This window comes from Mesoplodon mirus (assembly GCF_964341445.2).
Source record: "Mesoplodon mirus genome assembly, chromosome: 15".
Lineage (NCBI taxonomy): Eukaryota > Metazoa > Chordata > Mammalia > Artiodactyla > Ziphiidae > Mesoplodon > Mesoplodon mirus.
The window spans coordinates 64388511-64416151 of NC_138991.1; the positions used below are offsets into that span (position 1 = coordinate 64388511).

At 56.5% G+C, this 27641-nt stretch overlaps 3 protein-coding genes and 1 long non-coding RNA gene across 8 annotated transcripts; 2 read left to right on the forward strand and 2 right to left on the reverse strand.

Moving 5' to 3' along the window:
- Window positions 1–1168: 1168 nt before the first annotated feature.
- LOC309816407 lies at window positions 1169–15205 on the reverse strand. 2 transcript variants are annotated; one of them, XR_014296021.1, is made up of 4 exons: window positions 15062–15205; window positions 9624–12641; window positions 3014–4520; window positions 1169–2219 (listed from the first exon to the last, which is right to left on the reverse strand). It is a non-coding gene; the product is annotated as an uncharacterized lncRNA (long non-coding RNA). The 2 variants fall into 2 exon arrangements; XR_014296022.1 differs by lacking the exon at window positions 15062–15205 and adding an exon at window positions 12747–12977.
- IGFALS (insulin like growth factor binding protein acid labile subunit) lies at window positions 11683–15049 on the forward strand. The gene is made up of 2 exons (XM_082643841.1): window positions 11683–11771; window positions 12900–15049. The coding sequence occupies exons 1-2, from the start codon at window positions 11756–11758 to the stop codon at window positions 14702–14704; spliced, it is 1821 nt and encodes a 606-aa protein (XP_082499967.1). The 5' UTR covers window positions 11683–11755; the 3' UTR covers window positions 14705–15049.
- A 591-nt stretch (window positions 15206–15796) lies between the features above and the next one.
- Window positions 15797–22889, reverse strand: NUBP2 (NUBP iron-sulfur cluster assembly factor 2, cytosolic). Of its 3 annotated transcripts, XM_082643847.1 has the most exons (8): window positions 21044–21089; window positions 20572–20697; window positions 18563–18681; window positions 18270–18468; window positions 17364–17518; window positions 17138–17248; window positions 16963–17032; window positions 15797–16405 (listed from the first exon to the last, which is right to left on the reverse strand). In XM_082643847.1, exons 1-8 carry the CDS (start codon window positions 21057–21059, stop codon window positions 16260–16262), a joined length of 942 nt encoding a protein of 313 aa, XP_082499973.1. In that variant the 5' UTR covers window positions 21060–21089; the 3' UTR covers window positions 15797–16259. The 3 variants fall into 3 exon arrangements, with proteins under 3 accessions (XP_082499973.1, XP_082499974.1, XP_082499972.1); XM_082643848.1 differs by lacking the exons at window positions 20572–20697; window positions 21044–21089 and adding an exon at window positions 22835–22889; XM_082643846.1 differs by lacking the exon at window positions 20572–20697 and having other exon boundaries at window positions 21044–21119.
- Window positions 21486–27447, forward strand: SPSB3 (splA/ryanodine receptor domain and SOCS box containing 3). 2 transcript variants are annotated; one of them, XM_082643849.1, is made up of 7 exons: window positions 21486–21587; window positions 22883–23020; window positions 25876–26050; window positions 26131–26318; window positions 26398–26500; window positions 26578–26703; window positions 26921–27447. In XM_082643849.1, exons 2-7 carry the CDS (start codon window positions 22895–22897, stop codon window positions 27253–27255), a joined length of 1053 nt encoding a protein of 350 aa, XP_082499975.1. In that variant the 5' UTR covers window positions 21486–21587; window positions 22883–22894; the 3' UTR covers window positions 27256–27447. The 2 variants fall into 2 exon arrangements, with proteins under 2 accessions (XP_082499975.1, XP_082499976.1); XM_082643850.1 differs by lacking the exon at window positions 21486–21587 and adding an exon at window positions 21896–22122.
- The last annotated feature ends 194 nt before the right edge of the window (window positions 27448–27641 follow it).

The window sequence follows — 27641 nt, forward strand, 5'->3', positions numbered from 1 at the left end:
CCACTGGTGTCCACCCCAGTCCTGCGTCCCTCATCTAAAGAAACGTGAAGAAAAATGTACCCCACCACCCTGCTTCCGAGGCCACAGGCTGTCCCTCCTTGTCCTCCAAGAGCCCAGAGCTCTCAACAGTGGGCATTTCGCTTTGCATGTTTTACCCTTGGTGATGGCGCTGCTGCCGGGCAATGGGGCGAGTTCTCAGGGCTATGTCTGGTGCCCTGTGTCGTGTGTCTGCGACACGGGCTCTGAAGCGCTCGCATCCAGGCTCCGGCTGCTGCGCTGGGCAAGTGGGATTTCATTCTCGGAGAGCGTCTCCCACTGTGCTTGCAGACGCCTGCCGCACCCACTGTCAGACACCCTTGTTCTTGTGGATGGCATTTTGTGGAGGTTTCATGGGTGTTTACCTGGTTTGGGGGGAGGTTGACCGCTTTCCACACGCTTATTGGCCACTTGGATTTCCTCACCTGGGGGCTGCCTCTTCTCACGTTTCTTCCCGGGTTTTCTACCAGGTTTTTGTTTCTTACTGATCAGTTAGAAGTCCTTTGTTTCATGTTGCATATTTTATGATTTCTATGGTTCTGTGTGTTTGCAGTTTCCTCCTAGTTTGTTGTGGCTTCACACTCTGGTGTCTTGTTGAAGAAATTCTTAACGTAGTCAAACGTGTATTTTTTCCTTCATGATAAATGCTTTTGTGTCCTGTGTAATAACTCTCCCACCTCTGATGCCTTCCTATAATTTCATCCAGTAGTTTTTTGTTTTGCTTTTCACACTCACGTTCGTGATTCTTGTGACCGAGCTGTTTATGCTGGTGTCTGGGAGACGGACACCTGGTATCCCACCCGCTCTGCACTGCTAGCTCTGGCGAGCCAGCGTCCAGGGGTCCAGACCTGTTTCGTGGCTCTCCATCCCACTGGTATGTCTGTCTGTTCTGACGCTGGCCCCACATTCCCTGTTACAACAGCTTTAGGACCTTCAATTCCAGGAATGCCACCCAGCCTCATCAGGAGAGTCTTGGCCCTTTACTCTTATGTATAAAGATTAGGATATTTATGTCTGGGATTTGGACTGGAATAATGTTGACTCGCTAGATTGGGAAGTGACTTTTCTGTGATGTGGGGAGTTTCCAATTATGAACGCGCTGCTTATCTATCCAGTGTGTGCTGTGTGCAGGGCACCTCTGCTGCCGACCACAGCATTAGCACAAGCACAGGGCAAGGGCACGGTCTCCCGTCAAGACTGCCCTCACCTCAGACTCCAGCCAGAAGCTTGGGGGTCCCTGGCCACCTGCACTTCTAACCAGCTGGCTACAAGTTCAGAGGTTCTCATGACCCCTCAGATTCAGTAATTCACTAGGTTGATTCAGAATTCAGGGAAGCGCAACACTTATGATTTTACAGTTTTATTATAAAGGATACAAACCGGGACCAGCCAAGTGAAGAGACCCACAGGGCGAGGTGGGGAGGATCTGGACAGCCAAGCTGTGCCCTCACTCCATGGAATGCAGGCTCCCCACCATGCTGGCACATCAGGAAGCTCACTGAGCCTCAGTATCCAGTTGGGTTGGGGTGTAACTGTGTCATCCACAGCGTGAACTCCAGCGCCCCCCCCACAGCCGTCCCACCCTCTGATCACAGGTGGGGCTCCCTGGTGACAGCTCTGAGTCACCACATTAGCATAAACTCAGGTGCTCACTATACTGTAAATGACAAAGTCCCCACCCCTCAGGACGCTCCCAGGAGTTAGAGTCTCCCTCCCCAAACCAGGGACAAGACCAGACAAACTTTTCCATCAGGGTTTATAACTTTCTCCCTAGAGGCTGGTTCTGTGGGGACTCTGGCCCCTCAGTAGTTTGTTTTTTGATGCTGTTGTAAATGGTGTTTTGCTTTTAATCGTTCCAGGGGTCAGGAGCGTATAGGAGTGCAGTCAGCCTTGTTCCTGGGGACCCTGCTACGCTTGCCCAGCCTGATGGTAACTGTTTCTTTTGTGGGCCTTTGTGGTACCATCGACAGGGCTTTTGTTCTTCATGTCTCCCCGAGGCAAGTGGGCCTTTATTCCTGACTTCATTGATTGGTTTAACAGATACCTGAATGCTGACGATGTGGCAGGTACCGAGATGCTCTGGGGATTCAGAGTGAACAGACAGAAATTCCTGCCCTTGTGGAGCTTCTGTCCTGGTAGAGGAGACAAGATGAGTGGAATACCAAGCAGGTCACACAGAAGTACTGTGGAGAAAATAAGGCAGAAAAAGGTACAGAGGGAGCCGAGGATGTCAGCCTTCTTCAGTAGAGTGGCTGGGGCCTTGCTAAGGTGACATGTGAGTGACAATGAGGGGATGGAGAGTGTGAGACATGCAGATATCTGGGTGAGAAAAGCAAGTGCAAAGGCCCTGGGGCAGGTCTGCAGAAGAGCAAGAGGCTGGCATGGCTGAGCCAGGCAAGGGGAGAGGAGTGGGAAGCCATGATGTGGTGGGTCAATGTACAGGACGTGCGAGGACCTCGGCGTCCACTCTGGGCTGTGCAGAGGCGGGGTCAGAGCTGAGCTTTACCAGGACTTCTCAGCGTGTCGTGGCAGGGCCCCTGGAGACAAGTCTGGGGCAGCAGCCCAGGGAGGGCCGGTGGAGGAGGGAGTGGTGGCAGGGTTCCCAGTGGGAGCTGAGGCGGAGGCAGAAGTATTTGGTCCCAGCTTGGATCTGAGCTGTGAGTGCTGAGTTAGGGAGACTCCACGTCCATTTCCCAGGATGGGGAGACTGTGAGGGGCTCACAGTCCTGAGCGGTTGGCTTTGGGCAGGTCAAGTTTAAAATGTCTCCAGCATGTGGGTGAGTCCAAAGCCAGGAGATGGCTCCATCACATGAGAGAGAGATGGAGATGTCAGGGGTAGGGGGAGAGCTAGAGGGGGTGTATTGCCAGGAGCAAGCACCCTAGTCCCTGGAAGGCTGGCAGGCGGGCTGAGTAGCTGTTATCAAGCTGAGCAAGTCTTCCTAGCTTGCTGGTCATCTGAGTGGGAGCTGGGTCTTACCACATACTCTCCTTTGGTCGGCTGAATTATCCCAACAGTTTTCAGTGCCTAGTCATTTTATTCTTGGGCGAGATCCCATTTCATCGGAACTTCTGCAGCTGGCTTGCTCTCCTTGTACAGTCCCTGTCTGGTTTTGGAAATAAGGTGACATGGAAACGTTTCCTCACTTCTTGGGGAGTTTGTAGAAGGTAATGCTAGTCTGAGCCTTGTGCTTTCTTTTGTGGGTATTTTAAAAACTAGTGATCCTGTTTTTTAATGGTTATAAGGGCTGTTACTTTTATCCTTCTTCAGCCGCTTTTGGTAAGTTCTTTCCTACATTTTCAAGTCTGGTCTATAATGTCTTTTTTCTTGAGAATGTAAAGGTAAAAACTCCCCCAGAGTGTCTGTTTTGAAGCCCTACAATCTGGCCACTTAAACTTCCACGACTCCTCAGTTTCTTTCCGGGCACTAGTATAAACAGAGCCCAAGCATTTTCTTCACTAGTTCCTGATCCCTGACCCAGTGCCTGCCCACTTCCCTCTGAGGATTTTTATTTTAAAGTATTTCCTGACTGCTCAGTTACCTGTCTGGGCGGAGGCTCTGTCTCTCACCAAGCTACACCTCTGTGCATTTAGCCTGACTCTCTGGGAGGTGCCCCCAGGTGGTGGCCTTACTTTCCACAGCTAGCACACTAGGTCCTTGATGCTTTTCTGACAGCCACCCACCTGACCTGTGTGTCATGTGCTATCCCAATGTGATACGTTTCTCTCCAGCTGTAACACTGCTTAGATTTTAGGAGTGACTGTATTTTACTAAATAGAACCTTTAAAACTTATTTAAATTGAGGTGACATTCACACAACATACAATTAAGTTTATAATTCAGTGGGTTTTTTTTTACGTTCTTGGCTGCACTGCACAACATACAGGATCTTAGTTCCCTGACCAGGGATCAAACCCATGCCCCCTGCGTTAACCACTGGACCACCAGGGACAACAATTCAGTGGCATTTAGTACATTCACAATGTTGTGCAACCCCCACCTCTCTCTAATAATCTGAAACTTTTAAACTGTTAATCTATCAGTAAAACCGTAAAAGGAGAGGCTTCTCCTGGACCATCCACTTCTATGGACACTGGTTCTGAGTTGGGGCAGCAGAGAGGCCTGGAGAAGAATTGGATCTCAGTGGATCTGGGAGAGAGCCTGGCCCAGGTGCTGTGGATCCAGAGAGGAAGGCTGGTCCTGCAGCCATGTATGTCCCCAGGGTACACACACCTGTTCCACCGTGTCTCTGTCCTCAGCAGAGGTCAGGGTCACCTCTGCTCTGGGGCCCTCAGGCCCATCTGGGATTCCACTGAGGTAGCAGAACATCAGGTTCCTTCTCTTCCTTTCTTCTCCAGTCTTTCTCCTGCTTCGTAGCTCAAAGAGTTTTCTTATTCTTTGTCAGAATATTTTCTTAGGCCAGAATCTTGACTTCTTAAGGTTCCAATAATCTTTTCTTTCCTCTGATTTCTGTTCTAACAACCCTCTGTTGAAGGAATGAATACCTCATGTCTAGTTTGAATGGTCAGGGACCAAAGAATTTTAGAAATTCAAAAGAGAAAATAAGTAATTCAACAATAATGGAGGGATTCCCTGGTGGCACAGTGGTTAAGAATCTGCCTGCCAATACAGGGGACATGGGTTTGAACCCTGTTCTGGGAAGACCCCACATGCTGTGGAGCGACTAACCCCGTGCACCACAACTACTGAGCCTGCGCTCTAGAGCCCATGAGCCACAACTACTGAAGCCCGCGTGCTTAGAGCCTATGCTGTGCAACAAGAGAAGCTACTGCGATGAGAAGCCTGTGCACTGCAATGAAGAGTAGCCCCCGCTCTCTGCAACTAGAGAAAGCCTGTGCGCAGCAGCGAGGACCCAATGCAGCCAAAAATAAATAATTAAAAAAAAAACTCTTAAAAAAATAATGGAGATTCTTTAATAGTCTAGTTGATAACAGGACACTGTCACTCAACATATTTATAGAACATTCCACCAGCATTTTCAGGTGCTCATGGAACATTCTCCAGGATAGACAATATCTTAGACCACAAATCACAATGAATTTTAAAAAACAGAATATATACTTTGTAATTTCAAACTCCAGTGGAATTAAATATCTACAACAAAATGAAGTCTGGAAAGCCCCCAAATGTTTGGAAGTTAACACATCTAAGTAGTGTGTGGGCCAAAAAGAGTGGAAATCAAAACACAAAATTCGTGGGATGCAGCTAAAGCAGTGCTAGAGGGAAATGTATAGCTTTTAAACACCTGTATGAGAAAAGGAGAAACGCCTCACAAAACCTAGGCTTCTACCTTAAAACACTAAAGAAGAGCAAACAAAACCCAAAGGAAGCAGAAGGAAAGAAATAGTAATGATTAGCAAGGAGATCAATGAAACAGAAAACAGAAAAACCACTGACCAACAAAGTAACACACAAATTACCAAAATGATGAATGAAAAGGTACGTCATCACTACCAATCCTACAGAAATGAACAGGACTTAAAAGGGAATACTAGGGAAACTATTTACCAACAAATTAGATTTTAAACGAAATGGACAAATTCCTTAAATTGATTTAACAAAAGTCTTAGGTCTTCATGCAAAGGAAAGCTCAGGTCCACATGGCTTCACTAGTGCATTCTATCAGTAACACTAATCACTCACAAACTCTTCCAGAAAATACAGGAGGGGACACTTCCCAACTCATTCTATGAGGCTAATGTTATCCTGATACCAAACAAAATGAGAGATCAATGTCCCTCATGAATACAGATGTAAAATCTTTAAAACGTTAGCAACCCAAATACAGCAACATTATACACAACCAGGTGGGATTTATCACAGGAATGCAAGGTTGGTTAAACATCTAAAAATCAATTAACATAAACCACAGTCATAGAATAAAGGACAAAATCCACAAGATCATCTCAGTGGATGAAGGAAAACATTTGACAAAATCCCACACCTGTTCGTGATAAAAAGTCAACAAACTAGCAATAGAAGGGAGCCTCTTTGACCTGTTAAAGGACATCTGTAATTTCCAAATGCTGCTGTATCAAAGCATTACAAACTTAGCTATTTAAAACAACATAAATGGGGACTTACCTGGTTGTGCAGTGGTTAAGAATCCGCCTGCCAATGCAGGGGGACACGGGTTCGAGGCCTGGTCTGGGAGGATTCCACATGCCGTGGAGCAACTGAGCCCATGCGCCACAACTACTGAGCCTGTGCTCTGGACCCCGCCAGCCACAGCTACTGAGCCCGCGTGCCACAACTATTGAAGCCTGCACACGTAGAGCCTGTGCTCCACAATGGGAGAAGCCACCACAATGAGAAGCCCACGCACTGCAATGAAGAGTAGCCCCCGCTTGCCGCAACTAGAGAAAGACTGCCGCAGCAATGAAGACCCAACGCAACTAATCAATCAATCAATCAATAAAAGAAAAAAACCACAAATGTATCATCTAACAGTTCTGGAGATCAGAAATCTGACATGAGTCTCACTGGACTAAAAGTGTCCACAGAGCTGGTTCCTCCTGCAGGTTCTAAGGGAGAATCTGTTTCCTTGCCCTTTCCTGCTGCTAGAGGCGCCTGCATTCTTGGCTCCTGACCTCCTTCCTCCATCTTCAAAGGTCAGCAGCTGTGGGTTGAGTCCTTCTCTCATTGCCTCACACCGACCTCTTCTGACGCCCTCTGCCACTTCAGAGGACCCTTGTAATTACACTGGGGGCACCTGGAAAATCCACATTAATCTCACTATCTTAAGGTAGCTGGTTAGCAACCTCAGTTCCCCTTTGCCATGTAACCTGACACATTCATGATTCCAGGGGTAAGGACGTGGACGTCTTTGCTTTGGGAGCATTATTGTGCCTGTGACAGCATCAATGAAACACAAGCCAGCATCGTAACTCACAGGGGAGGACTGACTGCCTCCCACTAAAGTCAGGGACACGGCAAGGATACCTGCGCTCCTGCCACTTCTCAGCATTGTACTGATGTGCGATAAGGCGCGCGCGCGCACACACACACACACACACACACACACACACACGGCAGTATATGAATTGGAAAGGAGTAAAAATAAGTAAAAATGTCCTTATTCACAGATGGTGCGATCCTATATGTGGCTTATCCTAAGGAATCCAGAAACACACACATACCTGGAACTAGTAAGTTCAGTAAGGTCCTAGGATACAAGATTCACAAGAGAAATCTGTTGTATTTGCACATACTAATGAGTCTGAAAATGAAATTAAAACTCCATAATAGCATCAAAACTAACAAAATACTTAGAAATGATCAAAATTAGTGCAAGATTTATACACTGCAAACTCAGGGAAAGAAGATGTAAGTAAATGGAAAGATTCTATAATCCCTGATTAGAAGATCTTTGTGAGCTTGGGTTAGGCAAAGAGTTCTTAGACACCATACCAAAATCATGAGCCATGAGAGAAAAAAACTGATAAATTTTGAACTTAATTAAAATAAACTTTCGTACTTCAAAAGACAACGTGAAAAAAAGGCGACAAACCACAAACAAAAATATCTGCAAATATTAGCCTTGATAACCCATAATATATAAAGTCTCATATCCATAATATATAGTGTTGCAACTCGGTAAGGAGTCAACTCAGTTAAAAAATGAACGAAAGTCTTGAACAGACACTTCACCAAAGAAGATATAAGAATGCCAACAAACACATGAACAGGTGCCCAATATCAATTGGCAGAGAAACAGAAGAGCTAAAAAACAAAAGAAAACAAAACTGACCATACCGAATAGTAGTGAGGATGTGGAATTGGAATTCTCGTAATTTGTAAAATGACACAATCATTTTGGAAAAGTTTTTTTAAAACTAGACATAAATACTATGTGAACCGGTAATTCCACTCCTAAGAATCTACCCAGGAGGAGTGAAAGCTACGTCCACACAAAAACTCATACACAAATGTTCATGGCAACATTATTCATAATAACCCCAATAGGAACAAACCAGATGCCTATCATCTGATGAATGAATAAACAAATGTGGCAAATCCATAAAACAGAATATTGTCCAGCCATAACAAGGAATAAAGTACTGATATACACTATGTAGATGAACCCTGAAAACATGCTCAGTGTAAAAGGTGAGATACAGAAGGCCACCGATTGTATGGGGATGTTCTAAAGCTGGACTGTGCGTGTGGCTGCACAGCTGTACACATTTACTAAGAATCACTGAATTTTATAGTGACAGTGGGTGAACTTTATGGTGTGAGAATTGTACATCAATCAAGCTGTTTTAGAAACAATCATTGGGTAAATGCACCACAATTAATACTTTATTACATTATCCCACATACTTCTAGAAAAATATTTCAGCTTAGACGAAATGAAAGACGAAAAAAGGTAACACTTAAAATAGTATCAGAAGTAACAACCAGGGCTTCCCTGGTGGCGCAGCGGTTGAGAATCTGCTAATGCAGGGGACACGGGTTTGAGCCCTGGTCTGGGAGGACCCCACATACCGCGGAGCAACTAGGCCCGTGAGCCACAACTACTGAGCCTGCGCGTCTGGAGCCTGTGCTCCGCAACGAGAGGCCGCGATAGTGAGAGGCCTGCGCACCGCAATGAAGAGTGGCCCCCGCTTGCCACAACTAGAGAAAGCCCTCGCACAGAAACAAAGACCCAACACAGCAAAAATAAATAAATAAACTCCTACCCCCAACATCTTTAAAAAAAAAAAAAAGTACCATCTACGGGAAAAAAAAAATCTAAAATATATATGCAAGATCGTAAATGGAAATCTACAAAAACACCACTGAAAGAAACTGAAGACGACCTAATTATGCCATGTCCACGGATTGGAAGATTCAAACTGCAACACAAGTCAAACCTGGACAGGCTGCTCCTACCGTAGACAAGGAAACACATGCACCACGAAGAGCCTCTGCTCTTCGGAGGAGGGAAGGAGGAGGGAAGGAAAGCCATTGCACTAAACGTGGGGAGGCGATCATAACCCACCAAAAAGAATGAAACCTGAGCATCACCTCACTCTTAGGAAGTGAAAGGGTGGCCCAAAGACGTCACACAGAAAGGTAGGGCAGTGATGCATTCACAGTATTTTAAGAGAATATACTCAAGTCCACGTGCCGAACAGGACCTGAATCATGATACATACATCGGCCTAGATAAACTTTTTTTGCAGTTTTTCCATTTAAGGAACACCTTATGAGACCACGTTAAAATTAAGAACTCTCACCAGAATTACAATGAAGAGGATGGACAGGCAAACCACGGTGCAGAAGACAACACTGGCCACACATACCTAACAAGGGGCTTGCATCCAGAATACTGTTATAAAAAAAACAAAAGTCACACTGACAGCAAGAGACTTAAACATGTACTTTACAGAAAAGGACAATCCACTGGCCAATGAGCCTCCCTCTGAAGAGCTGCCATCATTGGTGATTGAAGAAACACAGGACAATGAAAGCCACTGTCCCCCCACCTTCAGGGCTGAGAGTAGACAGGGTGGGGGTGGTGTTGAGGACACCCCTATTGGCCCCAGGAAGGTGTGACTACCCAGGAAGGGGTTGGCCTTACCTGCAAGGATGACACAGGCTGGTTCCAGTGGGTGCACTCAGGACCACAGGAACGCACAAGGGCCCCACAGGGTCGCAGCACCACGACAGGAAGGAGGGAAGGGATGCTATGACTTGGCACACGAGCGGCCAGGCCTGGGGCTTCTGTACAACACCATTTCCACGAAGACCAGAAACCAGACTCCTCGGGGGGACCCTCAGGGGGTGAACTGGAAAGAGAGGCCAGGGCAGTAGCCAGCCTGGGTCAGGACTGGCCGCTTTGGGGGAGCAGGGACAGAGCTGGCCCCAGGCGGCCAGGATAGAGGTCTTCTCTGAACTCAGCAGGCTGAACACCAGTGTTACCGCAGGACTCGAGAAAGGTTTACAAATACCTAACCTGCCTGCCGCAGTCCGGATAAGGGTTCTCCGCCACACAAGCTCGACTGGGGATTTACAGGAAGTTTCCAGCCCCAACCCTCCAAGTGTGAGGAGACAGGAATGCTAACCCTCCTTCCAGTCCACGTGAGCCTGGCCGGCATGCGGGGAGCTTCCCAGTGAAGAGGCCCCATGGCCCCGGACTCCTGCTGAGTCCGCACTTTCTACTGTGTAAATGTATGTTTACCGTGTAAATTTCTGGGTGTGGACTTTCTCCCTGCAGATCTATAATTTCTCAGAAGAGAAGCTGAGAAACGACCTGGAAAAAAATCAAAGCTCAATAAAGGGAGGAAGACAAAGCCGCCCCTCGGCACTGCTGCGGGATGAGCTGGGGAGGGGGCACCACGAGGCTGGGGGCGGGCCTGGCCTCCAGCCTCTCCTGGGCCCGGACAGCTCCTGCCTACCTCACTTCTTTTCTCCTCACCATGTACCTTTCAGGAGGCAGACCTGACTTCCTCTTCTGTCTCAGGAAGAGGTTCAAGAGTCTCCTAAACCTCAACAAGCCTTGCCCCCCCCCGACTCAGTTTTGCCTTTTTCAATGCCTTCTGGCCCCTTCCGAGCACAGCCCCCCGGCCCCAGGCAGAGCAGAGGGACTGGTGGGCAGGCACAGCTGGCAGCCAGAGGAAGGGTCCTCAGTAAAGGAGGGAGGGGTGGCTGGAGGGCAGCACTGCGCCTGGCAGCCTGGGAGAGATGTGGTCAGATCTGGAAGAGCAGAGCCCAGGGCTCCCCAGGTGGAGGGGAGGATGGCGCCCCGAATCAAGCGGCCACACCCCTTCTTACCATGTCTGACCTGTGGCTGACCTCAGGCCGGGCACTGGGTACCTGTCCCAGGGCCTGTGCAGTGCAGGGTGGCCGTGGCCCCAAAGGAGCCCTGGAAGGCAGGATGGGGCCCACTGCTGGTGGGGGCTGGTCTCACAGCCACAAGACCTCGCCCGAGGCCAGCCGTCCCCCACTCTCTTCCTGGGAGGACATTGTTGGGGAAAGCAAACACAAAGTGGCCGGGGCCCTGCCAAGCATTCCTAGAAGAGGCTAGGGGGAGGGGCAGTGGCCAGACAGCAGCTGACCCTGAGGTCACGGGAGAAGCCAAGGCTGGGCCAGGCCCCTGGGAGCTTCAACAAGGACCCCACCCAGGCAGTTAGGAAATGGGGAGGAGGGGGGAGTGGTCAGCATGCCGGGGGTAGATGGGCAGGCCCATTTGGAGACGTGTGGTTCCCGCTTAACTCCCACATGGCCATCTGCTGGGAGGGAAGACCCTAGGAGCCCCCTGAGGGGCCCCTACCCACAGGCAGGGGGGCCGGCTGAGCACCAGCCCCTCACAGGCTGCTCCAGGGAGACCCCCGCCCAGCACTGCCTGCAGCCCCAGCTCTGCTCCGCCCAGCCCTGCAGGGGGAGGGGAAGATGGGGGGGTTGGGAAGATGGGGGGATGGGCCCCCGCTGTCCCTTAGAGATGCACCCCGGGCCACCTTGCACCCTGAAGATGCGTCAGGGCAGATGCAGCCCCCAGCCTGTCCCCTGTGCCATCCGCACCCTGGGCCCCAGTGCTGATGCTGGCAGCCCGGCAGGAGGGGGTTAAGGGAGCTGGGGCCAGCAGGCTGGGCTGGCCGGTGACAAGGGTGCTGGCTGTCCCAGAGGCAGTGGGGAAATCCAGAGGGCAGGAGCAGCCGGCCCCAACAGACGTGCCCCGCTCCCTGCCCGCCTGCGGACTGCTCTGCACGAGGGATGGCCCTGAGGAGAGGTGAGGCCCCCACGTGCCCCAGCCACTCACTTCGAGGGGGGGGACCGTGTGCCCCCAAGCCCACTAGGGTAGGGGCTGCACCCAGAGAGGGCTCAGCTCTAGGGGGGCTGGGGCTCTGGGAGCCCATGGGGGAAATGTGGCTACTCGGGGTGGTGGGGTGCCTGGCCCTGGAGAATCGCTGTTGCCTCCTGCCCCCTCCTCTCCTACCCGAGGGCCCAGGCTGGCAGCGCAGGGGAGGAAGGGCACCCACACTGCCACCCCAGGGGCCCTGCCTTAGACCCTCCACTGGGCCAGGGCATGCTGCCCTCCCAGCTGCTCGGAGGCCAGGCCATTGCCACCCTGTCCCCTCTCGGAGCCTAGCCCAATCCAGCTGGTGTGTCCACCCTGGGACCCGGAACTCTCAGAGACCAGAGAGAGGCCTGATGTGGTGGGCAGCCCAGTGCCCAGTGGAACTTATGGGGGATTGTTGCTGTGGAGCCTGGCATCCTTTGTCCTGTGCCACAACCCAACCTCTGGTGGGTCAGTGGCCTGGGGTTCCCATCTGCCCTTGAGGCCTGCACTCTCTTCCTCTCGCCACATCAGCACTGGGCCAAGTCCCTGGGTGCGTGCCGGACACACCACGGAGGTGAGTACCCTCCAGTCGGGGTCTAGCTGGTGCAGCGGGCATCCAGCTCACTATCCAATCAGGGCAGCAAGCGCATACCCACCCGAGCCTGCTCCGGAACGTTCTCTCACACTTTCCTCCAGGCCTGCCTGGCAGCCTAGCCCGGCTTGAGTGTCCACCTTGGGGACGCAGATGAACACACGGCCTAGTGGCCAGGTCCCCAGCCTTCAGTTTTCTCTGGAACAGGCACTGCCACCCCGTTGGTCCTGTGGGGTGGAAAGGGCAGTTGGTTTTGAACCAGAGAACATCCCAGTCGTCCTGCCTGGTCTCCGCTTCCCATTTAAGTGAGGGACCCAGATCTCAGCCCATACCTTCTCTGGTCCGGTCAGCAGTGCCTTCTCTAAATGGTTGCGTGCTGTGGTCCAGGTGTGTGGCTGAGGCCTGGAAGGTTCCATGTCTTGCTTGCCCTGGGCTCACATCCTGAGCCGCCTCAGTGCTGCCTCCCCAAGCCCCTCTCCCCACAGGAGGCCCGGCCCTGGTGGTGCTGCTGGTCTCCTGGGCAGTGCTGGGCTCCCACAGCCTGGAGGGAGTGGAGTCCGCAGCACCGGCAGACCCTGAGGGCCCCCAGTGCCCAGCCGTCTGCTCCTGCGGCCACGACGACTACACGGATGAGCTCAGCGTCTTCTGCAGCTCTCGGAACCTCACGGAGCTGCCCAACGGCATCCCGGATGGCACCAGGGCCCTGTGGCTGGATGGAAACAACTTCTCCTTCATTCCTGCGGCCACCTTCCGGAACTTCTCCAGCCTGGGCTTCCTCAACCTGCAGGGCAGCGGGCTGGCCAGCCTGGAGCCACAGGCGCTGCTGGGCCTGCAGAACCTGTACCACCTGCACCTGGAGCGGAACCAGCTGCGCAGCCTGGCAGCCCGCACCTTCCTACACACGCCGGGCCTGGCCTCGCTCGGCCTCAACAACAACCTGCTCAGCCGGGTAGACGAGGGCCTCTTTAGGGGCCTTGCCCACCTCTGGGACCTCAACCTGGGCTGGAACAGCCTGGCCGTGCTACCCGACACTGCGTTCCAGGACCTGGCCAGCCTACGCGAGCTGGTGCTGGCAGGCAACAAGCTGGCCTACCTGCAGCCCGCACTCTTCTGCGGCCTCAGCGAGCTCCGCGAGCTGGACCTGAGCAGGAATGCCCTGCGGAGCGTCAAAGCCAATGTCTTCGTCAAGTTGCCCAAGCTCCAGAAGCTCTACCTGGACCACAACCTCATCACCGCCGTGGCCCCAGGTGCCTTCCTGGGCATGAAGGCGCTGCGCTGGCTGGACCTCTCACACAACCGCGTGGGTGGCCTCCTGGAGGACACCTTCCCGGGGCTGCTGGGCCTGCACGTTCTACGCCTCTCACACAATGCCATTGCCGGCCTACGGCCCCGGACCTTCAAGGACCTGCACTTCCTGGAGGAGCTGCAGCTTGGCTACAACCGTATCCGGCAGCTGCCGGAGGAGGCCTTCGAGGGCCTGGACCAGCTGGAGGTGCTGGCGCTCAACAACAACCAGCTCCAGGAGCTCAAGGCGGGCGTCTTCCTGGGCCTCTACAACCTGGCCGTCATGAACCTCTCTGGCAACTGTCTGAGGAACCTTCCAGAGCAGGCGTTCCAGGGCCTGGGCAAGCTGCACAGCCTGCACCTGGAGAGCAGCTGCCTGGGCTGCCTCGGCCCGCACACCTTCACCGGCCTCTCGGGGCTGCGCCGGCTCTTCCTCAAGGACAACGGCATTGCAGCCATCGATGAGCAGAGCCTGGGGGGGCTGGCCGAGCTGCTGGAGCTGGACCTCACCTCCAACCAGCTCACGCACCTGCCTGGCCAGCTCTTCCAGGGCCTCAGCCACCTGGAGTACCTCCTCCTCTCCCGCAACCGGCTGTCTGCGCTATCGGTGGATGCCCTGGGGCCCCTGCAGCGCATCTTCTGGCTGGACGTGTCGCACAACCGCCTGGAGGCGCTGCCTGAGACTGTGCTCGCGCCGCTGGGGCGGCTGCGCTACCTCAGCCTCCGGAACAACTCGCTGCGGACCTTCGTGCCGCAGCCCCCCGGCCTGGAGCGCCTGTGGCTTGAGGGCAACCCCTGGGACTGCGGCTGCCCCCTCAAGGCCCTGAGGGCCTTCACCCTGCAGCACCCGGGCGTCGTGCCCCGCTTCGTCCAGGCCATGGCGGAGGGAGACGACGACCACCAGCCGCCCGCATACGCCTACAACAACATCACCTGCGCCAGCCCCCCCGGCATCTCGGGCCTTGACCTGCGCGACGTCGGCGAGGCCCACTTTGCCCACTGCTGACCCGAGGCCGCCCTGCGGTCTGGACGGGCCCTCACCACCCCAGGGGACGTGGACTTGGGACCTGTGGGCCCCAGCCTGGTCCCCGAGGGCCTGACCGGGAGGGTCGGGGACACAGCCTCCCCAACTATCATCAATTAAAAGCAACCCAATAAATGTGGCCGCGTATGAGGTTGTGTGGGGAGCTCAGGGAGGGAGGAGTGCTGGCTGGGCCGCGGGCCCCTCTATGCCATGCCTGCCCCACCTCTGGCTGCCTTGGTCCCACACGCCCATCCACAACCCTTCCTGTCTCGTGCCCAGACTCTTCTCATCCACCAGTCCCCAGGCCCCATCCCCACCTGAGGAGTGGCGGGCACTTACTCAGGTCCTCCAGGAACCTCGGCATCTCAGCCTCCTCGCTGGGCAGCGTCCTCGAAGGTGGCCTGGTCCTGGGAAGCTGGGGCCCAGCTGCTCCTGCTGAGGCCAACCTGGGGCCAGAGAGGGTGCAGACCTTCACTCTCCAGGTCCCTGTGCTCCTGGCCAAACCCCTCAACAGTTCTGCCCCCGCTCCCCCCACCCCCACAAGAAACATCCATCCTTGGTACACTCCTCGCCTCCCCATCTGCCCCCACGAAGTGGTACCTGAGGGCTGCTTCCCCAGGCCCCCTGCCACCCATGCCCCAGGGACCGTTCCACATTCTCTACTGAGCACCCCACCTCTCCCATTGGGAAGAACAGCACACCATGCCACCACTCTGCTTTCCAGAACCTCCCCCTCCTGGCCGGCCTTGGAGCCGTGCAGGGAAAACCCCTGGGACTCTGTTTCACACTCACCTTTCTGCTCTTCAGCTCAACCCCTCAGGCCCGCACCACGGCGGGCGGGGCGGGCACTTAGCTCTCACTGGGCCAAGCATGGCCACTCACACATCACAAGTTACCCGACAAACTCTCCCCAAACGTATCTTCACCCGAGTCTTCAGAAGCCTGTCGACGACAGGGCTGTTGGCCCAGTTCCTGGGACTTACGGAGTGGACGCTGACTGTCCGCCACAGGACATGGTGACACTAAGCCAGGGAGGCGGGACCAGAGCAGAATGATCTAGAAAGGTCAGACCTGTAACCACGGCGGTGGGACGCGTTTATTTTGGGCTCCTCTGAATTACAAATTTGACACCTTACTGGGTGCTGCTGCCTATTTCACCAGGATTATAGGCCCAGTGCGCTCCCAGACACACAAGCTTTGTGAACAACGTGGAGACTTGGCTGTCGGGAGCAGCCCGTCTGTCTGGGGCGTGTGAGTACCGAGCTGCGCCACCAGGGAGGTCAGGCCACAGCATCGCAACCTCACGCTATCCCCGGGCACTACCACAGGCCGACCAGGCGGAACCACTGACTGTCAGTGGCTCTGATGCTGAGATGCTGCTGAAGCACCAGAAACGTTCAGGGCAGGCCCACGGGGAGAGGAGCACATGGCGACGGCGGCCCAGAGCCACGGGTTTCAGGAACCCTGCTGCCACCTCTGTTCCGGGCTGTGAGCACGAGCCCCACAGCACACAGAGGAGACGCTCAAACTGTCTCGGTCAGGAGAGTCCAACAGGCACCTCGTTCAGAATCTTCTGGGCTATGCAAGAGAGTGCGGGAAACGCGGGGCTCTCGGGGAACCCCCGGATGAAGTCTCGGCCCTCCTCCAGGCTCCGCGTGAGCTCGGGGTCCAGGGGCACAGAGCCTGGGAGAGAGAAAGGAAGGGGGCAGAGAAGGGGCCGGGTGGTGAGAGCAAAGCCCGGGGCCGGGAGGCCACGTCCACACTCCCCACGGCCCAGGAGCCCGCTGGCAGTGCCACTTTAGCCGAGAGCAGACACCTCTTGCTGAGGTGCCTGGCAGGAAGGTACTCTTGGCCTCAGTCTCCACTGGGAGGGCCAGCAACCCGCCCAGCAGGCCCGGCCCCACCACCTCTAGGGCTCTGGCCACTGGAAGAAAGCACAGGGTGAGTGCTGGGGACATGGTCCCGTGCCACCGGCGTCCCTGATACAGGCTTGCAGAGCCTCGGCCGCCCCTCTGCACCTCCATGGTCTCAGCAGGCATCTTAGCCGCAGACACCCGCTCAAAGCCCGGGGGGCTGCCTCTCTCCAGTTGGTGGGAACCAATTTGTTAGAGATGAGCTGACACTTGCAGCTCAGGGAGGACAGGACTTTCCACCCTCCTCTCCTCTTCCCTGGGTGCAGGAGGCGTAGGGAGGTAAGGCCACCTAGAGCAGGGGCCCCGGGGCAGCAATGGCTCGCTCACCCAGGAAGGGGACTCCAGCGTGTCTGGCCAGCTCCTCACCGCCTCCCCTGGAGAAGATGTTGGTGCACTCCTAGAACACAGAGGTGCGGGGTCCACCTCCAGGCCTCTCACCACCCTCAAAGGGGAGGGGCCGACCACCCATACCCCCGACTTCCTGCGACATCCTACAACTCACCAAGCAGTGTGGGCAGACGAAGCCGCTCATGTTCTCCACAACCCCGATCACCCGCAACCCCAGCTTCTTACAGAAGGTCAGCTCCCGCCTCACGTCCCCCACGGACACTGCCTGGAGACCAGGAAAGAGATGGGACCAGCTGATGGGCATCCCGAAAACTCAGCCAAGATGAGCGGAAAGAGTAGGGCAAAGCGCCTGCCCTAGGGTGAGGGTGCTCCCGTAGTACCTGGGGCGTGGTGACCACGAGGGCCCCCAGGGGGCTGTAGGGGCGCAGGGTGTCCACCACGGCCATGTGCTCATCAGAGGTCCCTGGGGGCGTGTCGACAATCAGGTAGTCCAGCTGCCCCCAAGCCACATCGGACACAAACTGCTTTATCAGTGCTGCGGAGACCCAGGGTGGCTCGGGGTCAGGGAGAGAGCAGGCGAGGCAGGGTCTCACTAAGGGGTCACACGAAGCCCGCTGCCTCCTCCCAGCCCTGGGGCAGGGTGGTGTCTGTGGGTTCCAGTACCACCGGGCACCCTGAGAGCTGCGTGTGCCATTCCTCACCAGGGGCAGGATGAGGACAGCAAGGTGGGGAGACCCTTCCCCACCCCACCCCACCCCTAGGACTTCTGATCGGGCCTTAGCTGAGGATGGCTAGCGCGGACCCTCCTGGGGTGGGTATCTGTGCCCGAGAGAGGTGGCCTGTGGTGGAATGCCACGCCAGCGTGTCCCGGAAGCAGCCCCCGCCCCGAGCTTGCTCTCACACCCCGCAGCCTCGCTCTGCCCACCGGAGGGAGTTTAATGCCGTCTGCTTGTGCAAAGGCACCAGAGCCCCACCAGGCACCCCACGCTGGGTGGTCTGAGCTCCAGGGGATGGACCAGGTGGCTGAAGGCTTCACAGCTGGCTCTCATGCTCTTGCCCCCCCCAGGCCCGCTGTCTGAATATTTGCGGGCTGACTGCTCAGGTGCACAGCGGGAGAGTCTTGGAAATGAAAAGGCCAGCACTAGAGTCTTTCGAACTTTACCCGAGGCTGGTGCTGTGGGGGGAGGGCTGTGTGGAGGAGAGCCAGCAGCCCCGGGGCTCCTGCACCAAGAGGGCAGCTGGGGAGGCCAGCAGGCTGACAGTGCTGTCTCCTGCCCGGTTATTACCGTTCTTCTTGGGGCCTCTCCACACCACTGCCTCATCCGGCTTCTCCAGCAGGAAGCCCACAGACATGAGGGAGATGCTCTGCTCCTGGTCCACGAAGACAGGCACCCAGCCACTGTCGCACTGATGCACAGCCTTCCCCTGCACCCGGAGCATGCGGGGGATGCTGGGGCCACACAGGTCCACGTCGAGGATACCCACCTGCAAGGAGGCGGGACGTCCACGCGGCATGCAGGGCACCGGCCAAGGCCCACAAGGGGCAGGGGTGGCCGCTCAGGAGATGGGAGGCACTCACCTTCTTGCCCGCGTGGCGCAGGGCCAGGGCCAGCTCCGTGGAGATGGTGCTTTTCCCAACACCCCCCTTTCCCGAGAGAACGAGGATGATGTGCCGGACGCCGGCCAGGTTTCCAGGCTCTAGTCAGAAGGACAACAGGGGAGGAGGGCAGGGCTCTCCTTCGTACCAGCCGTCCTCCATGCCCATTCACTGCGGGGTCACCAGATACTTCCTACATCCCAGGTCCTGAGACCAGGGCAGTCCTGAGACCTGCTCCATCACCCTGGCATGAGCAAACACACCCCTGCGAAAGGGCTTCCAGCAGGCCCCAGACCCAACCTACCAGTTCCTCAAAAATGGCTGCTCCCGCTCTGTCTGGAGTGGGGCTGCTGGGGCAGGAAATGCCTCAAACTGCTCCTCTTTCCAGCATGCACACCTGTGAGCTCATGCGCACAAGGCCAATTCGAGCTAAAGACTCCCAGCTGATTCCAAGGGAAATGGGTGGAGACTAATGTAAATAGGGCGCTCGTTACAGTCACGAGGTACACCTGTGCCAGGGCAGCACTCACGGCTCTGAGGTCTGATCTGTAGGTGCCCAACCCCCTCCCCTGGGGTCAGAAGAGGCACTCAAGGCAGCCCTGGCCTCCAGTTCTCAGGAGGGAGGCCACAGCTCTGGGGAAGCAACCACAATCTTGTGGGTGTGGATGTCAGGTCACCTGGATGGCTGAAGATCGTGCCTTAAGAAACCCTGGGTACACAAGGGTGGCCAAGGCATCAGTGCCATGCCCCAGGCAGGCCCGGGCCCAACCACTCTGGGAAGCCCTGTTGGTCGCTCTGCCCCAGCTGCTCTTCCTTTCAATGAGCCTGAAATGCCACCCTGTAAATACTCACCATTCCAATCCCTGCCTCCCCACAGCGGTTGCCATCTGCATACAAACAACCCTCAGCCCCCTGCAAAATGCCCACCTTCTTGCCCCAGCACCCTTAGGACCTCACCATCGAGACTCCTGCCTGGCCTGCAGCAAGCCGCTCACTCACTCCACCACCCTCACTGCATACCCGGGTCCCCAGGAGGGGCTCAACGAAAGGTGAATAAACACTGTCCCCCCTCCTGACCCATCTCTCATGGGTAGGTTCAGAGGCCCCCGCCACCAAAGCCTCCCTAGAAAGAACTCAGAGTGCTCCTGGCCTGGCTTTCCAGCAGGTCCTTGCCACAAGTGCGTTCTAGCGCCTGTCCTGGGTCTCCGTCTGGTACTGGAGGCCGAGGCATCTCGTAAGGTGACAAGGAAAGGGCGCCCCCCCAACCACCCAGATCATTGCCTACAAATACCTTGGACACATGCCTCAGGCCACCTCTGCGTCAACTTAAAAGGCTATTACTTAAATTGCTTTAATATCAAAAACTATTTGGAAATCAATTTCACCTCTTTGGTGTGGGGAGGGGTGCTCTGGTAGAAACTAGGGAAAGAACAAGCCAGATGTGGGTCCTGATTCCTACTCGTCCTTTGTGCGGGTGCTGCACTGCCAAGCCCCTAATAGTGAAGACTTGCTCTCCTCACTGGTGGGACTGGGGAACTTTATCTGCCTGAGCATCACACAGGACACTGCTGCTCCCAACTCACTTCTCACACAACAATCCTTAGGAGCCAACCAGAAGAAACTTTCACTTGTAAGTATACTGAAAAAGTTTATAAACAGATTATCAACGATAATCCGAGTGCCTATTAGATGTGAGAGGCTGCCCTGAAAGGGGCAAAGGAAAGCAGTATCTCCTCATGGAGGGAAGTAAAGGGCCCCCTGTATGGATAAAAAAAAGCCCAGTCAAACCTTAAGTCCAACCAAACCATGACTATTTGATACGCTCGACAAATATGAAAGTTTCCAGAAAAATACGAGTGACACCAGGAGTTGCCTCTGGGCACAGGGAGGTTTACTGCAAAGCCCGTTAGGCTTTTCTACTTTCCATGTGCACTTCCCTCTTAGTTAAAAGAGAAACCTTCATCCATCAATCTAGCAGCTATTCCTCTCACCTTGTAGCAAGTCTGCCCTTATCATAACAAACTTTTTCAGATTTTTCTCTCCAGTGTTACTTTTATAATCCGATGAATGAATCCAGCGTTGTAAGAGCTTTGTGCTCATGGTACCAGACCTGAAGTCTTTTGGAAGATAACGTGGTCAAGCTGTGCGAATCCGATTGTGCCCAATGTACGTATTCCGTCCCACGCAACTTTCCTTTAAATCAAGGCTTAAAACGCAGAATAATACTTCTACAAACAACTGCGAGTATGTGACGTTCCAGTTTTTCCTTCTTAGAGCTCCTTATTCACATAAGACTTCCTTCTAAGCGCCGTAATGACGCACGCGAGCACCTCTGAGACCTTTACACTGTAATTAAGACGGTGTGCTAAAACCCGGAGCCCTGACCAGCAGCTGCGGGCCGGCCCCTTCCCTCTTCCCCCGGTGCCCGCGGACCGAGAACGCCCCGCAGCCCAGCACACTCACCTGCTGCCGCCTCCATCCCACCCAGGTGGCCGCACTGCTTCCAACCACTTCCTCCTCGCACAGTCCACCTCCCTGCCTGAGTGAAGTGCCTTCGGACCAATGGACAGTGCGAACCCTCCCCCCGGCTCCTCTTGATAGGCCCATTCGCGCTATCCTCAGCCAATCAGATCGCACGAGGGGGGGGCACGCAAGTTCCGGCGCAGACGACGTACAGGACCTGGACCCACTTCCGTGTCAACGCCCCAGCGTGAGGCCGCTTCTTTTCCTCGCCCCGCGTCCAATGGGCGCGCGGGCCTTGTCTCCGACCGCTTGCGATGTGGCCAATGGGGACGTCGGGTCAGGATTGACAGATCCAGCAGCCTCTCAACAAGAGGCGTGTGCCGCGGGGACCGCCCCTCCGACGTAGCCCCGAGCCGCGCGCGCTGCGGGGCCAATGCGGCGCAGGGGGCGGGCCGCGAGGGCGGGGATTGTTTACGTCTCGCTCGGGAGCGGAAAGTAGGGCACGGCAGGCCGGGTTGAGCGCAGCGGCGCAGAGCGGCTGCAGGTAAGCGGCGGGCCGCGTCCGCGCCTTCCCGGGTCTCCCGGGCCCGGCCGCCCCGCCCGGCTCGACCCCGCCGCGCCCGCCGACCTTTCGGAGCTGCGGGCGGCGGGGCCGGCGCGCCTTTGTTCCTGCGGCGGCATCGGCGGCGGCAGGGCCGGGCGAGGCTGGCGAGGCGCTGCGCCGCAGGCCGGGCGGGGCGGCGGGCGGGAGGAACCCCGCAACCCCACCGATCCTGAGACAGTGCGATGCCTGATGGGGAAGCGACCCCTACTGCAGTGGGGTCAGTCTCGGGGCTGTGCATTGCGCGTGCACGGCCTGGCGCTTACTGTTGCTGCGGCGGTGGAGGGCGAGGATTAGGCCGGGCCCACTCTGGCCGGTTCCAGTAACCAACCCTGGTCTGCAGACGGGCTCCTATCCCTCAAAAGCTCTGCCTGCGCTAATTCACTGCCGCCCCTCGGGGTCGTGGCAGGGCCCTCCTGGGGATTTCAAACCAGGGCAGAGCCGGGAAGTAGATGATCACAGAGAGCGACTTATTACTGTAAGTCGGGCATGGAAGTTGAGAGCCAAAGAGGGGAGAGGAAAGCGTTGTGGGGAAAGCGTTGTGGGCAAAGGGCTGGAAAGAGCTACCAGCCGGAACAGGGCCGGAACTTGTAGGCTTTGTAGGATATTGCATTTTATTCTAAGAACAGTGGCAAGCCCTGAGGAGTTAAAAACTCGTTAATTTAAAATTTTAAGATTTGTATTTCAAAAAATGCTCGGTTGTAATGAATGAAGTGGGAGGAGCCAGAGCGAAGACGAGTTGTGTGTGGGTGGGGCAGGCAAGGTGGCAGCAGGGGTGGAGAGGGATTTAGGACATGTTTCGGAGACGGTGTGGGGCGCGGAGGGCTGTGAGGCCATGGGGGGAGGGAGGAAAGAAGTGTTGGGGATGACTGCTGTGTGTCTGGCATGAGGAACTCGGAGGCTAGAGATGCCGTTTGTCAAAATGGAGAATGGAGGAGGAGCAGGCAAGGTTTGAGATGCTTGAGGGATGTGCAGGAGGGACATTTGCAGTCCTGAGGCCGAGCTCGGAGAGGGGCTGAGCTAGGCATTTGAGAGTCATGGCTGTCAGGATGGCATTCCACGCTCTCTACCTGGGTTTCATCAAGGTACTCGGACATTGGAGTGAGGTATGAGCTTGTGAAGAGAGTTCCGGACCCTGGGTGGGCTGGCACAGTCTGGAGGCCAAGTGCAGGGGGTGCTGGGGGACCTACCGGTGTGTCATATGTCTTTCTCTGCTCAGACCTTGTGCTTTCTTCCAGATCCTGCCCACCATGGCCAGGCGCCCACGGAGCAGCAGAGCATGGCATTTTGTCCTGAGCGCAGCTCGCCGAGATGCGGATGCCCGGGCCGTGGCTCTTGCAGGGTCCACCAACTGGGGCTACGACTCTGATGGGCAGGTAGGTTCCAGTGGGTGAGGTGGGCATGGCTGGACTACACATTGCCTGAACTGAGACTGAAAGAGAAAGATGCCTCTGAGGGCAGAAAACAGGGCCAGCCTTGGCGGACCGTCCCCTGCGTGCGCTCTGCTTCTGCTCCCCCAGGCTCTTCACACTGGTTAAGGACACACGTGGCCCTGGGTGGCAGGACCTCAAGGCATATACTACATTCCTCTGTAGACTTTTGTCTTTGAAGAGGGTGTTAATGGGTACTTTGGTCAGTTCATTTAACGAAAACTTCTTCATTCCATTTACCCAACCGCTTTCCAAGGGTAGCTGTTGTTACCTCTGTGTGCAGCCTTCTGGATGTTTTCTCTGCCTGTTGAAGTCTGTACTCAACGTTTGTGTATATGCATCTAAAAAAAGGATTTTGATCTGTAAAGACCAACATTCCTGAGCCGTCCTGTGCTCAGGACCCTGAGCTCTGCAAGGCCCAGGAATACAGAGGCCGTGAGGAGGGCGGCTCAGCTGTCTGTCTGCAGTGCAGGTTCCTGATGGACCTGAGGGGTTTGCAACCAGAGCCTCACCACGCTGACTCCCACCACAGGGGTGGGGTGGCGGGGCTGTGTGGCCTCTGTGCCTGCCGTGGGGGGCCTGTGGGGAGGGCTTCACGAGTCAGTTTCCTGAACCTCTCAGACCAGAGCTGGGCTTTGGCTCTGCCCTGAGTCACCTCTGTTGTTTTCAGGGTGATCTTCGGGTGAGTTGGTTCTGCTCTGTCACATCCACCCTGCCTGGGTGCCCTGGCTCAGCCAGCTGTCTGGGTGGGGACAGGTGCCTATCCTCCCCAGCCCTCAGTGAGGGCAGCTGAGTCCTGTGGAAGCTCCAGGGCTTGGGGCAGAATTGGAGGCGACATCCTGGGTCCCCTTCCTGGGGCCTCCCTTAGCTCCCTGCTTGGGCCAGCAAGAGGCCTCGGCCTGCATTCCTGTCCCGCCTCCAGCTTCCACTGACCACGTGGCCTAGAGCAGTCTTTTCTCCTGTCTGTCCCTGCCTCTCTGGCTCACCGCTGTGGGATGTGGGAGGCATCCAGGGGCTGGGGGTGCGTTGTCTGATACACACCTGTGGCTCATCCGGTCACCTAATGGGCCCGGAGTACTTGTGTGCACGTGTGGATGGAGAGAGCGTGTCACCCCAGCACCTTTGAAGGCCGAACACACACATCCCTGTCTCCGCTGCTCTAAGCTCTCCTTACAGCTTGTGGTGGGGCCGGGTCTGCCCTCTGCACAGGGGGTTATGTGCTGGGTGCCAAGCAGTGTGACCCCCAGGGCCAGCAGTGCTCAGGTCTGTGCCCCTGGCTTCTGACTCGGTGGGAAGGGATTGCCTCCTCTGGCAGCAGTGGGCCTGCCTTGGCTTGTGGGGGATTGCTCTTCCCCGCGAGTGGGGTGCTTTGGGCCTGCTGGCACTGTCCTTGCTGGCGTCTGTCTCCAACTGGGGCTCAGCCTCCTCGCTCCCTGAGCTGTCTCTGCCATCGATTCCCAGAGCTCCTGTGTGGCACTTGGGGCTGAGTGTAATAACAAAGGAACTCAGTTCTGGTGGGAGGAGGCAGGTGAGCAGGACCCAGGAGAGCGTCAGGGAAGCCTACGAGAAAGGAAGAGGAGAAGGAAGAGGACGCAGCGTGAGAGGCTGAAAGAGCCTCTTTGAAGAGGTATCCAAAAGCCATCCAGGGGCAAACAGACCCCCACTCCTGCCCCATGGGGACAGGGGTGGACAGAGCAGAGGAGGAGGCTGGGCAGGGAGGGGGTCTTATGTTCTCTGATGAGAGTAAGTCTGTGGGCTTTGTTTTCAAGACAGCAGAATTCCCAGGTCTGAACAGGTCACCCAGACCACTGTGCAGAGGGCATTTCAGGGGGAGCCAGAGCAGCACCCAGAGGCCAGGAGAGTGAGGGTGGAGGCCAGAGCCCCACCAGGACCCCAGGCGAAGCTGGGAGGGCTCAGAGAGCAGGCATGCAGAGGCTGCCTGCACCCCTGGGACCTGAGACCCCAGGCCGTCACTGGTTGGCCAGATGTCAGAGCCTGGGTGGGTGTCTTGAGGGGCCCACGTGGCTCCAGAACAGGAACAAGGTGTACAGAGGCACCCTCGCTGGCCTCCAGGAGGGTCTGTGGGTCAGCTGGTCCCCAGAACCAGACCAGCTCAGCCTTAGCGTCTGGCCCCTGGGCCAAGATCAGGCCCTCAAGGCTTGGAGTCCATTCTGTGAGGACTGAGAGCCACATGCAGAGGACCAAGGCCCAACTGAATGTTTTCCTGCTGCAGCCTGAGACCATGGGGCTTGCTCGTCAGGGTCCTGTGATGGGGGTTGAGAGCACACCCTTGCATGGACAAGGGGGCCACAGCCTGAGACAGGTATGCAGGCCCTGCCACAGCCATCAGCCCCCCTGGAGCCCAGCTGCTGCCACGGGGAGAGCAGGTGCCTTCATTAGGTCAGCAGTGGACTTTGCTGTCATGCTCCCGTTTATCACAAGCTAGATGTTCTCTGGACAATGACGATGGCTAAGCATGCAGCCCTGTCTTGGGGCTTATTAGTGGCTGGGCCTCCGGGGCCCTCTACTCCACTCCCAGGAAGCCACCGGCGTGGTAGGCCTTTGGCAAGGAGGCCCCCTTGCAGCTCCTGAGCCAGAAGAGGTGTCCAGGGTCACTGTGGCTGGCTGGCTGAGCCCTTGACACCCGAGGAGGCCCTTTGAGGCCAAAGCCCCAGATCCCTCCCTTGGGGCGTCCAGCCGTTCACCCGTGGGCCTGGGGTGGGTGGCAGGGCAGGTGGGGGAAGGGGTCGGTTGGGCCGGTGGAGGGCAAGAGGTGGAAACAGCTGGCCCTTTCCCCTCAGCACAGCGACTCAGATTCCGACCCCGAGTATGCATCTCTGCCATCATCCATCCCCAGCGCCGTGCCTGTGACTGGGGAGTCCTTCTGCGACTGTGACAGTCAGAGTGAGGCCTTCTGCGGCAGCCTGCACGCCGCCCACCGGGGCAGGGACTGCCGCTGCGGGGAGGAGGACGAGTGTGAGTGTGGGGGCCTGCGGCGGGTGGGCGGGCCTCTGGGCCGGGGGGAACCTGCCCACCCTGGGCCTCTTCTCTCACAGATTTTGACTGGGTCTGGGATGACCTGAATAAGTCCTCGGCCACCCTGCTGAGCTGTGACAACCGGAAGGTCAACTTCCACATGGAGTACAGCTGTGGCACAGCGGCCATCCGGGGTACCAAGGAGCTGGGGGAGGGCCAGCACTTCTGGGAGATCAAGATGACCTCGCCCGTCTATGGCACTGACATGGTAAGGGGCCGGCAGGGTGGGGGGAGGGGTGCCGGGCACCTTGGTCCCCAGCCCCCCCTGCCAGTCCCGCCATTTCCAGATGGTGGGCATCGGGACATCGGATGTGGACCTGGACAAATACCATCACACGTTCTGCAGCCTGCTCGGCCGGGACGAGGACAGCTGGGGCCTCTCCTACACGGGTGCGTGGGGTCCCCAGGGTGGGCGGGGCTGGGGGGCCCTGAGGCTGCAGGGCTCACCCCGACCCTGCCGCCCCCAGGCCTCCTCCACCACAAGGGCGACAAGACGAGCTTCTCCTCCCGGTTCGGCCAGGGCTCCATCATTGGCGTGCACCTGGACACCTGGCATGGGACGCTGACCTTTTTTAAGAACAGGAAGTGCATAGGTGAGGGCGTGACTCTGACACGTGCCCACAGAGTGTGGCTGCTGCTGAGCTCCTGGTGAGGTTGAGGGCCCTGAAAGGCCATCCTTGCAGAAGCCTGAGGTCCCAGGGTCCCCAGAACCGGGCAAGGGCGGGGGGGTAGGTGGAAATCCCATCATCCTTCGTCCCCTTAGGAGAGCCTGAGCTTAGGGTTCAGGCTGTGCCACCTCCCCACCCCCAGGAGTGGCAGCCACCAAGCTGCAGAACAAGAGGTTCTACCCGATGGTGTGCTCCACGGCGGCCAAGAGCAGCATGAAGGTGATCCGCTCCTGCGCCAGCATCACCTCCCTGCAGTACCTGTGCTGCTACCGCCTGCGCCAGCTGCGGCCCGACTCTGGGGACACGCTTGAGGGCCTGCCCCTGCCGCCCGGCCTCAAGCAGGTGCTGCACCACAAGCTGGGCTGGGTCCTGAGCATGAGCTGCGGCCACCGCAAGCTGCCCACGCCCTCGCCCACGGCCAATCCCAGCAGCCCCGAGACCCGGCGCTGCCAGAGGAAGCGCTGCCGAAGGACCTAGCTTGTTTCCCAATGAAAACTGCCTTCTGTAGCTGGGATGGCGTTTTCTCTGTTTCTCCCTTTGGACCACCCTCCAGGGCAACAGGAGAGGGAGGACTGAACCAAGGTTTGTCTCGGCTGCCGCCCTGCCACCCGAGGCTGGGAGAGGCCTTGCTACAGGGGCTCCGGGGCCATTATCCCTGTGATCCGGAGACCCAGACTTCCTAGTCTGTCTGCTTCCTGTGCCGGGTGTGGGAGCAGCCACCTTCCTTCTCAGAGTCTCTGGGGAGCTGCTGCCCCAGCATGTCTGGACTCAGGCTGCAGGTCTGGGAGGCTAGTCTGCTGCCTGTGAGGAGGACGGCTTCGTGAGAGGTCGGCTCTTCCTGCTGTCGCTGCCGGACTTGGGTT

Excerpts from the sequence above, each read along its gene's own strand:
- NUBP2 (XM_082643847.1), bottom strand. Across the intron at positions 17,033-17,137 it reads TCGTCTGCCCACACTGCTTG|GAGTGCACCAACATCTTCTC; the intron begins GTGAGTTGTAGG and ends TCTGTGTTCTAG. Across the intron at positions 16,406-16,962 it reads CGCTGGAGTCCCCTTCCTGG|GCTCTGTGCCCCTGGACCCC; the intron begins GTGAGCGAGCCA and ends TCTCTCTCCCAG.
- SPSB3 (XM_082643849.1), top strand. The coding sequence starts at position 22,895 with ATGGCCAGGCGCCCACGGAGCAGCAGAGCATGGCATTTTGTCCTGAGC. Across the intron at positions 23,021-25,875 it reads GCTACGACTCTGATGGGCAG|CACAGCGACTCAGATTCCGA; the intron begins GTAGGTTCCAGT and ends CTTTCCCCTCAG. Across the intron at positions 26,501-26,577 it reads CTGGGGCCTCTCCTACACGG|GCCTCCTCCACCACAAGGGC; the intron begins GTGCGTGGGGTC and ends TGCCGCCCCCAG.